General features: G+C 49.6%; 1 protein-coding gene across 7 annotated transcripts in view; it reads left to right on the forward strand.

The window, feature by feature from the left end:
* Positions 1-15777, forward strand: part of SEPTIN6 (septin 6) — a 61692-nt gene that overhangs the window by 20894 nt on the left and 25021 nt on the right. For all 7 annotated transcript variants that reach the window (XM_059385805.1, XM_059385804.1, XM_059385806.1 and 4 more), the window contains one exon: positions 4935-5130. In XM_059385805.1, coding sequence (XP_059241788.1) covers positions 4935-5130 — 196 coding nt within the window. The remainder of the gene's footprint in view (positions 1-4934; positions 5131-15777) is intronic.

The raw sequence follows: 15777 nt of genomic DNA on the forward strand, positions 1-15777 counted from the left end.
GGCTGCAGAAATCGGAGTGGCCCTCCGAGGGCCGGAAGTGTAGTGCGCTTGGACCGTCGGACCATGGGCTCCCTCAGGGTCCTGAAGAGGAGGCAGCCAAGCTCAAGGCAAATGAGTGGGAGGAAGAGCGAACCCCTGTCCTCGAGGTCCCGCCCAGGAGCGGGACAGCGGCAGCCACTCGGTGTGCCCCTGCTGGGGTAGAATTTCTCCACCGCCCCAGACCCTTCAAGAGGGGAGGAGCAGGAAGGAGATCCTCACCCCCAAGAGTCACCCCCTCTTTTTCTTGCAGCACCTGCCAGGTCCCAGGAAATCACCCTAGTAGCCCCCCTCTTGGTGCTGCGGGGGCGCCTCATGGATGCCCCGGCCTGGACTGGGTTCGTTTCATTCCCCATCACTGATCCAAATAAGCCGGCAGCCCGCACACCTCCTGCTCTCTGTTCTCACAACCCTGTCATTGCTCAGAGAACCCACAATTTGGGCCGAGGTCATGAGCGGTTTAGATGGGCTCTTAGGCTGCAATCTCAGCTCAACCATGGGAATGGGTACTGTCACTGGCTTGGACAGGGGTCTGTAGCTTGCCTGCGGGAGGTGACCTTTTCTCCCGCAGGACTTTCGGTGGCCGTGCCTTCAGGCCTACAGCTGGTGCATAACTATCAGGTTTACTCCTGTAATGACTGTTCTCAGATAAGTCTGTTTGGGCCTAGCCTCTGTCCTCCCGAAGGATTTTTTTTCTTCTTTTCTCAGAGGGCATGTTAAGGTCGAACTGATAGTAGCCCTAGCTTCAGTTATGAATAGAGACCTAGGACATTCGGATCACAGCATTGTTTATCTGGGTGCTGGGCTGGTGGCCGTAGGGGTCCAAGCCCCAGCAGACTGAGTACCCTCTACCCTGACGGGAGTGTGTGCCCGAGAGCACAAGTGCGTGGTGGGACTGAGAGACAGAAGTTTTGTGAATCCAGAGCCTAATTCATATGTAAGGCTACCAATAAATGGCACCCAATAGAGGGCCTGTTATGACTCCTGTTATGACTTCTATAATAATTATTATTATGGAATAATTACTGAGTGGGCTGAGGTTGCCCTCTCCATCCCCAACCCTCCCCCACCCCTGATAAAAAACATATACTAATCGCTTAGCTCTGTTAATGGCAAAGATCCCAGGAGCCTAGATCTAGTGCAGGAGGCCTCGGCCACCAGAACCAGCAGGACCAATGTCCCGGGGCTGGTTGCTCCTTTCTGCCAGGAAGGAGCTCCAGAGGGACGCTGCCCTCCAAATGTACCAGCCCATGAGGAGTGCAGAGAGTCATAATGATAATATTTACTCTGAAGCTGCTCAGGATTCCAGGCTCAACTGGGCCGTGTTGAACTTGGAATAAAACACACATGAGAAGGAGATCTGCAACAGGCTGCTTCAGCACAACCCTTCCGGGCCAGGCCTCAGCAAGGTTAGGAAGGAGAAGAGGGCAAGGTTACAGAGCCGACTATGACCTTGTTCCTGTCGTTAGTCTCCCTAGGGTTCCTGGAGAGTTTCCTTGTTGAACCTGGGAGACGGCTCTCTTCATTCACAGCTGGCAGAGACCTCCGCTGCGGGGACCACGAGCTCCCTGCAAACAAGGACTGTGGCTATCCTGTGCACTGTTGTATCTTTCATCCCTAAAATCATGCATGGCTCCAGTGAGAGGCCCTGTGAACATTTGTCGAGTGACAAATGAGCTGATACTGCATGCCCGTGGGACGCACTTGGGCTTATTGGTTATACGTCTGGGCTCCAGTGTCTGACTGGATTCAGGGCCCGCTCTGCCAGTGACTCCTCAGGGACCCTAGACCAGTTCCTTCCTCCCACTTTTTACAGATGAGGAAGGAGAGGAATGGAGAGACTGGGGAGTAGGGCAAATTCACACGGCTGGCAAGTGGCTTGGCTAACCCTTTCGTAACCAAAAGTCAAATAGTAATATCTACTTCCTAGGTTCATTGTGGGGAACAAATAAGGAAAGTTTCATGTCACAGCTGTGCCTGGTACGTTGAAAGTGCTCCAGAAGCCACCGCTATCATTATTAGTCTGAACCTGTTCGTTTTCTGGGGGATGCATCTGTCCGGGCAAAGGATGTGGACATTAGCGGCAGACAGGGAAAAAGGGTGGATTATCCCAGGCAGTGTAGTTTGAAAAAGCGGATCTCACGTTACACGTTTCCAATGGAAATTCTTTGTTTAAAAAACCGGGTGTTGGGGCGCCTGGGTGGCTCGGTGGGTTAAGCCGCTGCCTTCGGCTCAGGTCATGATCTCAGAGTCCTGGGATCGAGCCCCGCATGGGGCTCTCTGCTCGGCGGGGGGCCTGCTTCCTCCTCTCTCTCTGCCTGCCTCTCTGCCTGCTTGTGATCTCTGTCAAATAAATAAATAAAATCTTTAAAAAAAAATTAAAAAAAAAAAACAAAAACGGGTGTTTCCAGCATCCTATCTCCATCAAGCAAAGCGAGATGGAGTCTTCTGGGCCCGTGATGACGACCTTAAAAGGGTTAAGAAATCCCGCTGTCTGTTGGAGGAGGGAGGAGGAGAGAGAAATTGAACCCTGGGGACTCCCCAGGTTTCCTGTTGGAAACTGCCAAGTCCCCCACCTTCCTGCAGGGGTGTGGAGTCTGCTGACCTGACCCGATCCTCCTCCATGCTGGGTCCCCAGGGCAGCGTGGGAGAGGACCACATCCTAGGCTCAGGCTGGGTCCGTGCCAACCACGGAGAGGGACCCCCACACCCTGCAGGCTCCACACTGATGGACGAGCTCGCTTGATTCTCTGTCCTCTTCTCGGGTTGCATTTATCACAATTCCCTGGACGCCTGCGGGTTCCTGTCTTCCACTCATCGTTGGGCATCCAATAGCCACAGCCCTTTTGTGCTGGCAGGCATTCGCATGGTCATTTGCCCCGCCGCTCCCTCCCCTGTGCGCTGCCCTGCCCTGCCCTGCTCTGTCTGGCGGCCCTCCATTCCTCCAGCTGTGCAAACAGCAGCCGCCTGAGCTGCCTCTGGGCACGGGCACGCCTGGGCTACTTACTCTGAGGAGCACCGAAGATGCCCCATCCCTGTTCTCTGAGGATCTTGGGATCAGGGGCTGGGGAGCCAGCTCTGGGTGCTAGGGGACAGGGCTCAGCACTCTAGGAGCTGCGGGGAACTTAGCTGAGAGCTCACGGAGCAGAAGGAGGTGGGGACGTCCCTGGAAAGTTCATCAGGCGCACACAAACATGGGCTCCAAGGGGCCCAGAGGGGAGGTGAGGGAGCTACCCGCTGTGTCCCCACATCAGCGGCTCTTGTCTCCTCTCAAGGGAGCTGTACCCCCACCTGGGGCGGGGAGAGGGGGTGATACATTCCGTTGCTTGGCCAAATGTGTCACCTCCCATGGCAAAGGCCCCATCTCACTCAATCCTTCTGGAGACCCAAATACTTCCTGTTCCTTTAGGGAGGGGGGGAATGGAGGGCCTCTTCTGGGAGAATCTTTGCCGCTAATAGGTATAGCAGACCTTGGCTGGAAACATGATCTGGGGGGAGGGACCATTTCCCTGCACCCTGGCAATCCACCATGGTAGTGAGACCTGGCTACGAAGCTGGGTTGGGGGGCTGGGGAGCCAGGCTGAGTTGAATGTTCTTCTTGTTCTCAATCTCTCTCATCAGTCGCTACACACACAGAAAGCTCTCATCTGAGAGAGATTTGAAAAAGCCCCCCCCTGTATTCATGGCTCATCATTCAGGATGAAAGGCAGGCAGGAGGCAGAGCTAGACACACCCAGAGGGCCGAAGGGGAAGGGCACGTGCGTTTACACGTTCTTGTGGTGCTCTTGTGGTGCGGCTCTAACCCTAGCCCTGGAGAGCAGAAGAGCAGGGTGGTCCAGAAGAGGCAATCCGGGGTGATTAGCTACTGAACCCTTTATTCCTGGCATTCCTGACTCGCTGGAGGTTGGGGGGGTGCGGGCAGGGTGAAAGCCCAAATACGGTTTGGATCTCTGGAGAGGACAAGCCTCTGTAGCGCCCAGCCCAGCTTGGGGCCTTCTGGCACATTCCTCCCCAACTCCCAGGCCACCAACTAACTCTCCTCCAACGTCTTCTTTCCCTGAAGACCCCTTGGCTCCTGGCAGTGGCTTGACCTCCCTCGGGTCTCTCAGGAATGACCTCCACAAAACTTCCACCGGTGTCCGCAGGCTTTCCCCCGACTCCTCTCCCTGGGTGTGAAAGTCAAGACTTGAAATTCCAATGGTTTAGTTTATTAGTATCCCGCAGCCTGTTAGTTAAACAAACAAATGACGGGTTTGTTTGAAATTTAAGAAGAAGAATGTGTGGCCTGCTAATTTCCCTCCCCCTTAGCTAAAAATGGCCTCCCCACTGGGATACACATCCGGGCTTATGCAGAGCGCAGTCTGGGCCCGGCAGGGAGGTGAGGTGGCGATGAAAACTGAAAACAGACCTTTAATTTTTATCACAAAAGCTATGCATGTTCCACCTAGAAAACTTGGAAAATACACAGAAGCAAGAGGAGAGAAAGGAAAACCGCATATCACCCCCACTACGCAGTGATAGCCGTCTTGCTAAGAGTGTATTGTGTGCCCTTCTGGACTTTTTCCAGGTATAACTGCTACCTCTCCATCACTGCCTGCAACAGAGTTCTTTTTCTGACGATAAAAGCCGTGCGTCTGCAACCTTGAAATGACACAAAAATAGGAAGACTAAAAGGAAAATTACCCAGGTTCCACTCTCCTGAGATGTTCCTGCTGATACATTGATGCAGTTCCTCTCAGTGTCTTCCACTTACCTGAGAGCCAACAGTCGTATCTAGTTTCACACACTCTTCAGTGACCGCGCACGTGCTCCCACGTCAATGAACACACGTCCAAAACCCAATGTGGGGTGTGCAGGGCCGTTGGGAACGGACCATAATTTAATCTTTTGCTTTTCAGGAGAGACAGGTTTGGGCAAGTCTACCCTCATGGACACCTTGTTCAACACCAAGTTTGAGGGGGAGCCGGCCACCCACACACAGCCGGGTGTCCAGCTCCGGTCCAACACCTACGACCTCCAAGAGAGTAACGTGGGGCTGAAGCTCACCATCGTTAGCACGGTGGGCTTTGGGGACCAGATCAACAAGGAGGACAGGTAAGGAAGGGGGCGGGGTGTGGAGGCTGGTGGGAGGCCATGGGGAGGAGCCCACCGTGGGGACCTGCCTGGATCTCCCCCCAAAATAGCCGTGGACATGTACCAAGCGCTGCCCTCCACCCCAGGTTTCCATTTCCACCAATCATTGTAGTCCATGCACTCTGCCAAAAGAAAGGTATCTTTCCGAGATACGTGGATGAGGTCTCTATTCCATGTGGCAGACACGTACTGAGTCCTTCCTACCTTGTGCCCCGACAATCTAAAAAGGAATGACTTTGTCTCTGGCCTTGAGGCACTCACAGGGGAGGCCAGTTTTGAACAAATAAGTTCCATCAAGTGTGATATGCTCTGGGAAGAGCAAGGCACAAAGAGGTAAAGGACAAGTAACAAAGAGCACACGAAGGAGACAACAAAGGTCTGGGAAGCCTTCCCTCCTCATCTGGACCTTGAAGGATGAACTCTTGCCAGACAGACAAGGGAATGGAGGGAAGGGAAGTCCGGGCCGGGGGAATGCTTGTACAAAGGCGAAGTGTGGAAGACTATGGAATATTCTAGAGATCTATGGCTTCCTTGGTTTAGCTAGCTCAGAGGCAGATAGACTGTGGAGCTAATGAAGCTTAAGCTTCATGGCCCTCATTTGCATAGGCCCTGCCAAGTTCCTGGAACTAATTTTTCATCATAATGTTGTTTTGACTTTCTGGAGGGCCCTTCTTCTAAGTGCATAAGCTTGATGTCCCACAGTACCTATGTCTGCCCCTGGGCTGGGGCTTGGCGTGAGCGAGGGAAAAGTCGGGGGAGATGAGCCTGAAGAGGGAAGCAGAGTCAGGTCATGGGGCAATTTCTAGAATGTGCAGACATGGAGCCATTGAGAGGTTTTATGAAGTAGAATGAGATAGTCTTAGGGCGCCTGGGTGGCTCAGTGGGTTAAGCTTCTGCCTTTGACTCAGGTCACCATCCCAGGGTCCTGGGATGGAGTCACGAGGTGGGCTTCCTGCTCATCCGGGAGCTGCTTCTCCCTCTCCCTGGCCCCTGCTTGTGTGTGCTCTTTTTCTCTCTCTCAAATAAGTAAATAAAATCTTTAAAAAAAGAGAGAAGGAGATAGTCTGATTGGCCTTGAAGTAGGTTCTTTGGAAGGGTAGGGAGGGCAAGCAGACCAGTTAGGAGACTATTGGACCAATTAGATGGAGGCCAGAGTTAACACAGGTGCTGAGATAGGAAAGAGGAGGCAGGTTTGGTAAATATGGAGTAGGTAGAATCAACAGAACTCGGCAGAGACTTGGTATGGGGTTGTGAAGGCAGGAGAAGGATCTAGAATGAGGCCCAGATTTCTGGCTTTGGAGAGTGGACAAATGGTGGCAGCATTCAGCAGGAGAATTAATTTTAGACCTGTTGAGGTTGAGCTGTCCGTGGCCTACTGAGACCCCCTGATGACCTTCTGTGGTAGGCAGCTGAATATGCAGGGGTTAGAGGTCGGCAGAGGTTAGAGGTTAGAGGTCAGTCCTGGAAATATCGATTGGGATTGTCAAGGTAGAGGTGCTGTGTTCCAGCCGCAGACACATGCAAGATCACCCAGGGATCAGAGTGGAGTGTGGTAAACACTGGGGTACCGACAAAAAGCTAAGGGTAAGTCAGCAGATGGAGCAAAGGACCCGTTCCGGAAACAGACCGAGCAGGAATACACAGAGAGACTGCGGGGCTGTGGGGGGGGGGCAGCTTGTGTTAAGAGTGGAGTGCGGGGTGGGGGGCGGGTGGGATGGCTAGGCACCAGGATGTGTTGAAGGAGGGGGTCAGGTGCCATGTGCATTTCACTAGATGTCACATGGTTAGCACACGGCCCGTCTCAGAAAAAGCCATTCATCATTCTGAGCAGTGTCTGTTCATCCTTTGAGGATCCTCTTGCTTCTTAGCCGAACTGGATCTCCAGTTCGCCTGTTTCTCCCTTGAAGTTCGAACAATTGTACTCATTTACCGATAATGAGTAAATATATTTAGCTTAATAATTGAACTGAATTTGGTTTTTCGTTGGAAATTCTAGACGGACATCTCTGCTTTTTATAGCTTTGCTTATTGTGCTAATTTTGTTCCATTGAGAATAAATCGGACTCTGGGCAAAGGGGATGGATATTTGGGGTCATCTCAGCTGCAGATGGCTCGGGAACTTTTCAATTAAATCTTTCACGATTCTTGGCAACATGCATTTAACATATCTGACATTGGAAACTGCTTTGGTAATGACAGTTTGGGAGGACTGAGCTGATACGGTCCCTTAGAGGCTAATCTACTTCCATTACACTGGTAATATCCTTATTGTTTTTCCTGATTATAAACATGATGCATACTAATACAAAATCAAATAATACAAACTCAAATAAGTAGAAATGAAAAGCCTCTCAGAAACTGGGCGGGAGAGCAGAGGTGGGGCAAGCTCCAGGGATTTGTAATAAAAAGCAGTGTTTTCTCCATACTGATGGGATCATTTGGGCATAGATAAGTCAGTGCAGCCGCACTGAAGCAGAGAACCAGAATGCAATCCTTTACCCATGGTGCATGGTCTTCTAAGAAGAGCAGTGATTAAGGCCGTACCCTGGGGAAAGCCACTGTTTAATAAAAGATGCAGAAGCATGGGATGCCTGGGTGGTTCAGTTGGGTAAACGTCTGTCTTCAGCTCAGGTCATGATCCCAGGGATCGCGCCAAGCATCTGGCTCCCTGCTCAGCGGGGAGTCTGTTTCTCCCTCTGCCTCTCCCCACCTGCTCGTGGATCCCTCGCACTCTTAACTCACTCTCTCTGTCAAATAAATAGATACAATCTTTCAAAATCCAAAAAGATGCAGGAGCACAGGAACTGAAGAAGGAGACAGAGGACAGGCTAGAAAGAGGTGTGTTGAGAAACTTAGGTTTTGGTCCAGACCGACCTGGGTTCAAATTTCATCTTGCTACTCATGAGCGATGTTGGTACAAGTGTTCTGTGCTGCTCTTGGCTTATTGATAACTATTGTCCTGGCTGGTCCCACGCTTGTGGCTTCTTACGATTGCAAGATGGTCTCAGCAATAAGGACCAGGGAACTTGGAGACCAGAAAAGTTTATTATTTGCAGGTCCTGGAAAGCACATGGCACAGCTGGGACCACACAGTGAGGTCGCAGGATAGAGAAAGAGAAACCGGGTGTGGGTCTGGCGTTCTGCTTTTATTGAGATGGAGAGTTTAGGTCTAGGATTTGGTGGGCTTGCTCTAAATGGATGAATCTATTTATTTAGTTAGTTAGTTATTGGATTTTATTTATTCACTTGAGAGAGTGAGTGAGAGAAAGAGCACAAGCTGGGGGAAGTGTATGGGTAAGGCAGAGGGAAAAGATGACTCCCCGCTGAGCAGGAAGCTGGACATAGGGCTCAACCTCAGGACCCTGGGATCATGACCTGAGCCAAAGACAGACGCAAAACCTACTGAGCCACCCAGGCGCCCCTAGTTGGGCAAATTTAAAACATAAGAGAATTTTAAGCAGGAGAAGAGAAAAAACATGTGGCCCAAATGGTCTCTTATGGAAATCAACTAAGATTTCTGAAACAAAGTAGCCCCGTGGCGGGTGGTGGCAGTGGAGGGAGGGCTGACTCTTTACCTGAAGGAGGCTGGCAGTGTTTATTCCAGATAGTCAGCTTTCTTTGAAGTGGATACTTCTGCAATAAAACTTAAATCAGGCACTTGGCATGGCAGAAAAGAAAAACCAACCCTCGGAGCTTACACCATAAGACACTTAAATTCTCTATAGCTCAGTTTTCCCACCTGTAGAGTGGGAATGACGATAGTACTAGTATCTACCCTAGAGGGCTGTGGTGAGGCATACTTGCTGTGTTTGGCATATGGAATGGTCCAGCAATGCCGGGCACAGGGACGCTGGGGGGCTCAGTCCATTAAGTGCCTGCCTTCCGCTCAGGTCATGATTCCCAAGGTCCTAGGATTGAGCCCCGCATCAGGCTTTCTGCTCAGTGGGGAGCCTGCTTCTCCCTCTCCCTCTGATCCTCCTCCCACTTGAGCTCTCTCCCTCTCTCTCTCGAATAAATAAATAAATACCTAAAAAAAAAAAGCAGTGCCCAACATAGAGTAACTAGGGAACAGAAGATATTGTTATGATCATTACTTTTATTGGTAGAAGAATCGAGGGAAAGTTGTACCATGTAGCATAATGGGAGAGAATAACAAATGGAACTGAAAAATATCCATTGGCTTTGGCAATATGAAGGTCATTAATACACTAAGGAATAATAATTCCAGGGAAGTTGTGGGTGGAAGCTAAATGGCCATGAGTGAATCGAAGATAAGTAAGTAAAGGCATCAGAGTAGCAAAAAGAGCAACAGGACAGAAAAGTGAGACTAAGATCAAATGCATGTTTACATGGGAATTTGCCATATGTAAGTCAGCAGGGAAAGAATGGACTATTCAAGAGAATGTGCTGGAAAAATAGGCCATCCATCAGGAAAAAATAAAACGAGACTGTCCCACACAAACACTAGGCAAAAAATAGATTCCAGATGGATTAAAAACAAATTCTAAAAATATAAGGAGAAAATATAGAAGAATGTTTTTATAGCTTTAGGGATAAAGAAGGTTTTTCTAATTGTGACACAAAATCCCAAAGCCATGTAAGAAATGACTGACACATTTAAACTTTCTAAAATTAGAAAAAAAACCCTTTGCATACTGAAAGATGCTATAAACAAAAGACAAACTACAAACAAGGAGAAGAGATTTGCAACCTATGTCACAGACAAATGATTCTTCTCAAGTGTGAAAAGAGCTTCTCCAGTTCAGTGAGAAATAAACAGGTAACTGACAGAAGGGGGGGGAGTGAAAAGGAATAGAAATTGACAACTAACCTACAAACCCAGACTCATCCCACAGTCACCAGTGTTTAGGGAAGAGCAAAATGAAACAAAGATTTTTTATCCATCAGAGTTGCAAAAATAAGAGACAAAGAGACAATGGCTGCTAACACCAGCTAATTTCATTCATGTTGCTGGGGAATGTAACTGGATACAGATGTTTTAAAGGGCAGATGTGGTGGGACATACTAAAATCTTAAATGTGGCTACCTTATGATCCAGCAATTCCACTTGTAAGAATACAGCCGAGGGAAACAATTGCACACGTTCATGAAAAACATACAGAAGGGGTGTTCACTGCCGCGTTGGATATGGAATAAAAAAAAAATTCGTAAGCACCTGAAATTTCCACCAATAGAGCAGCTAAATGAGCTGCAGTTTAAAAAAAGGCAAATCTGTGTACACTCATGTGGGGATGTTATTAAGTGAAAAGAGAGGTTGCAGAATGATAATGATACACAGATCATGACGCCATTTGTTTTATTTATTTATTTATTTATTTATTTATTTATTTGACAGAGAGAAATCACAAGTAGATGGAGAGGCAGGCAGAGAGAGAGAGGGAAGCAGGCTCTCCGCTGAGCAGAGAGCCTGATGCGGGACTCGATCCCAGGACCCTGAGATCATGACCTGAGCCGAAGGCAGCGGCTTAACCCACTGAGCCACCCAGGCGCCCCTCATGACGCCATTTGTATAAGCCCACCCTTCCCAATGAAACACCAAACACCCCCCCCCCCCCCCATCAACGCAGAGAAAAAGATCTGTGAGGTGAACAAACAAACTGAAATCGTAGTTACCTCTGAGGAGGGGAGATCGAGTCCCAGGTTGGGTGTAGAGATTACTACAAAAAATAAATACAAACTTAAAAAAAAAAAAGTCGCTCCTGACCTCTACACACTGCCTTATCTCTTTTTCCCAGTTCAGGAAAGCTTTTTAAAGGAGTGGTCTACACCCACTTTCTCTGTTTTTGAGGCTGAGAGAGAGAGGGTGAGGGCTTGAACGGGAATGGAAGCTTCGAGGACAGAGAGAAGGAAGCAGGTATGAGAGAGAGAATCCACACCTAGTAACCTAATTGATGTAGGGGATCTAGTTCAGTTGATAACATTACACTAAATGTCAACTGTGTGCCAGATACGTGTAAGGTGCCTGGGATACTAAGAAATAAGCAAGTTGTGGTTTAATGGAAGGGACTAATACGTAACCTACAAATTCTACACAGTGTAGTGAGTACCGTAACAAAGGCACATGGAGAGAGCTGTGGGGAAAAGTGTAGCCATCAGCAGAGCCTGGTGGGGGTTTAAGGTGGGGAGGGGGGGGTCAGGAATGGCTGAGCTAAGTCTTGAAATCGTGTGGGATGCGCACAAGTTAGCCAACCGGCATACTGTGGGTATTCGGTACCTATCTGTCGAGTGAGTGAAACATACATTCAAGGGGAAAAAAATTTTTTTAAATACCTCTAAGGTTTTATCTTTCAAGACAAAATGGATCCACTGAACATTGTTAATGAGGGTGCTAATGAGGGTAGAAAACAGTCTACGATGTGTCGGAGACTGAGTGAGAATGAATGAATGAGTGAATGAATGATTCTTTCCAAAAGATCTCCATTTACCCATTAAATATTTATTGAACTTCTATTATATGCCAGGCCCTGTGGTAGGTGCAGAAGACAAGCTCTGTTCCTGAGGGAACAAAAGGCATAGGGCAGTAGTTGGATAGAAATGTGTGGTTGAAGGGGGCTGGGTTGAGGAAAGATCTTTCTTTTGAGATGAGGGAAGAGTTCAGCACATTTACAGGTTGAAGAGTCAGTCGGGGGCGAGGACCCCGGAGATGAAACAAGATTCTCAAAGAGCCTGAAAGCAATGAGAGCGAGTGCCCAGAGGGTGATGGGCCTGCACATGATGAGACGAGAGGGCGGTCGGAAAGGGCTGATTCCGTTTTAGAGGGGGGAGAGACTGGCAGGAAATTGAGCTGCTGTGAGGCTGGTGGCCCCAATTTTATTGGTAATGTTGCAACTGAGACGTCTCTCGAAAGTGGAGATGTCACACGCGAGCAAGTTTTGGAGCTCGAGGAAAGCAGTGAAAGTTTGGAAGGGTCCGTGGAGGCCATGGGAAGGCAGCCAGTCAAGGTCAAGGTTGCTATGTCTGAGGTTGGAGGCCGTGGCTTTGAGTGCCAAGACTTTTGTGATGGCCTCTAGCTAACTTCACCAGCCTCCGTGTGGGAGTAGAGGGCAGATCCCGAAATGTTTTCAGCATAGCAATTTGCTGGCCCGCTAGGGTGGAGGGGAGATGAAGACGTTGATAAAAGAGTGTTTCAGGTCATCAGTCATGAGGTTCGGCCCGGGTGGAGAAGGAGATGAGGCCAGCGAGGGGCTGATTGCTGGTGAGACAATGGAGAGGTCAGGGTACCCCAGGAGTCCGTGAGGCAAAAGGTCAGGTGGAGGAGGATCCAAGGTGTCCAAGGTGTAAGATGGTTGGAAAGGTGAGAGGTCATGGTCAGAGAGCGGGGGGTTAGAGGATGTCTTGGGGGAAGCTGATGTGGCCAATGGTAAGATGTGTCGGTGGCTGAAGCAGATGGAGCCCGAGAGTTGTGGAGTTTGCACAGTCAGGGAATAAAGAGGCTGAAGTCTGACGGGTTGTCCAGGAGCACACTGCTGACTGCTGACACCCAGATTGGGAGAGAGACCGCATGGGTCAGGCGCCGCCAGAAGATGACAGAATAGGTCTCGAGCGAAAAAAAGGTTTTACGCTGAGGTAGAGGAGGAATTGTCTCGCAGTGGCATGGCGGGGGCTGCGGGAAGGCCCACCCTGCTGACCCCAAGGCACACAGGCTGTGGGAGAGGACTTCTGGGTGGGACCGGGGAGTCTGCAGTTCCTACAAGCCCGCACGTTCGGCTCTGACCTTGTGCCTCCTTGGTTTTGCTGGCGGAGACGATTGTGTCAAGCACAGCGGGTGTGACCAGGCCCTGTAGGGTTGTGGTTGTGGGGGCACTCGGATGGCTGTGGCTATGCAGAGGATGGCACGTGGGAGAGGGAAGAGACTGGGGTGACCTGGAGGTGTCTAGGAGGCGTCTAGGAAGGTGTCTAGGAAGCGTGACTGGGGGGCGGTGAGCACTGCAGCCATGGAATGCACGAGACCGCCCCGGGATCACGTGTGTGCAATGTGTAGTAGAATGACGGCAAAACATGGTCCAGGACGGAACCTTCGAGACAGGCCAATATTTAGGGTGAGTGAGAAAGAAGAGTTCTGGCGGCAGGAGAGAATGGAGGCAGGAAGCCAGAGGGCAGTGTTTCAGGAAGGGACTTGTCATCGGTGTCTAGAAAGATGACAGCTGAAAAGTGCTTGCTGAGGGCGCCTGGGTGGCTCAATTGGTTGAGCAACTGCCTTCTGCTCAGGTCATGATCCCGGACTTCCAGGATCGAGTCCCGCATCAGGCTCCCAGCTCCGTGGGGAGTCTGCTTCTCCCTCTGACCTTCTCCTCTCTCCTGCTCTCTCTCACTCATTCTCTCTCAAATAAATAAGATCTTAAAAAAAAAAAGAAAGAAAGAAAGAAAAGTGCTTGCTGAGGGGGTAGAATCATTAGTTTTCTAGAATACGGCTGTTTAAGAAACCCAAGGTAGTCATCTGGAAAACAATTCTAATGAATACCAGTGCGGTGAGGTAGCCATTTTTTAAAAACATTTTATTTATTTGAGAGAGAGAGAGATCACAAGTAGGCAGAGAGGCAGGCAGAGAGAGAGGAAGGGAAGCAGGCTCCCCGTGGAGCAGAGAGCCCAATGAGGAGCTCGATCCCAGGACCCCGGAATCGTGACCTGAGCTGAAGGCAGAGGGTTAACCACTGAGCCACCCAGGTGCCCCAATTGTCTTCCTTTTAGAGACTGAGTAATATTCCATTGTCTGGCTCTCCCCCATTTTGTTTAGCAAGGCATCAGTTGATGGTTACCAGGTCGTTTTTATCTTTTAGCAATTGTGAATAGTTCTCCTTTCTGTACTAGCTCCCAGCTCCCTTGCCTTCTTCCTATTGAAAATCTCCTCAAACTCGTTTCTGCCTCTGGACCATTACCTTTGTTATTCCTCTCCGGAATGCTCTTCTCCCAGATTCTCCCACAGCTGTCTTATACCTGTCCATGCAGTGCAGCTTAAAGGTCACATTGTCAGGGAAGCCTTCACAATCACTTTTTATCCCTGTTATCTAAAGGAATAAGAAGTAGCATCCAGACTAGGAATTGGTTTTTTTAAATATTTTTTAAAGTATTATCATTTATTAAGAGAGAGCATGAGCAGAGGGAGAGGGAGAAGCTGATGCCCCGTTGAGCAAGGAACCAGATGTATGGCTCAGGGCTCGATCCCAGGACCCGGGGATCATGACCTGAGCCGAAGGCAGATGCTTAACCCACTGAGCCACCCGGGCGCCCCAGACCAGGAACTGTTCTGTGCCTTTGGACTCCTTAGCAATCTAGTGAGGTCTGTGGACTCATTCTTCAGATAACCATCTTAAATGCCTAAAATATGCCCATTATACTAACAATACACTTCCCAAAATATTTTCAATTTGTGATTTAGTAACCCCTGTTACTTTATTAGTTCCTGAAGTAATATCTACATGCAGCTTGAATAACTATCATAATTTAGAGGGTGTGTAAGTATAAATGCTATTTTGAGCTATTTGCAATAACTGTAATAGGAAGCGAAAGCATCAGTGATTTCTATTGACTGTGAAATCACACATATTGCTAAAATTACTGTAGATCATTACCTACATTTGTACCTGAAAAACCGCTAAGCCTCGGTGAGGGCTCCGTGGAAACTATGTGGGTTTTTCCTACCCAAGTTGGTGGAATCTACGAATTCTCTCCATAGACCCCTTGGAAGTCTGTGAACCCCAGGTTAAGAGCTCGTGCCCTAAAATGTGAAAGACACACAGTAGTGACGAGGAGGGATGGGTTACGTTGGAACTGGGCTTTTTTTGGAAGACTTTCTTTTAGAGAGCGAGAGGGCAAGTGTGCGCCTGCGTGCACATGAGGCGGGGGGGGGGGGCAGACAGAGACTCTCAAGCAGACTCCCTGCTGAGCGCAGAGGCTGTCTCGGGTCTCAATCTCACGACCTGAGCCAAAACCAAAGTCAGACACCCAACCCACGGAGCCGCCCAGGTGCCCCTTAGAACTGGGTTTTGTAGCAGCTGGAAGCCATTGCAGGAGGCCGGGGAGTGATGAGTGGGAGGAGAAAACTGTCTTCTCCATCGTTCCACAGAACCTGGGTGTGAGAGACAGAGAAATTTCCAGCTGAGAAGGCACATGAGGGAAGCCTTGTCTTTGAAGGGGAGTCGGGTATCGCCCGGGAGAAGGAAACATTTGTGCACACTGCCTGTGGGAGTGAGGGATTTGGTGTATGGTGGACTGGAGGCCAGTGAGCACAGCAGAATGGGGTGGGGAATTCTTCCTATATTCCGGGTAAGTTGGACACCGAGGAGAAGATGAATCACCCAGGACTGGCCGGTTTGGCTGGTCTGATTCAGAGACTCCTAAGGGCCTGAGGCGGCAGCAGAAAGATAGGCCCAGGGCACCACCAGAGACTGAGGGGTGGGGGAGGGCGAGAAAAAACTCAAAACGCACTCTCTTCTTTCCTCCTCTGGTTCCTTTTTCAGAACAAAAAAAATGAAGTTTAATAAAAAAAAAAAAAGTTATGTTGGAGCGCCTGGGTGGCTCAGTGGGTTAAAGCCTCTGCCTTTGGCTCAGGTCATGATCCCAGGGTCCTGGGATCGAGCCCCACATCGG

This window comes from Mustela nigripes, chromosome X (assembly GCF_022355385.1).
Source record: "Mustela nigripes isolate SB6536 chromosome X, MUSNIG.SB6536, whole genome shotgun sequence".
In the NCBI taxonomy this organism is placed as follows: Eukaryota; Metazoa; Chordata; class Mammalia; order Carnivora; family Mustelidae; genus Mustela; species Mustela nigripes.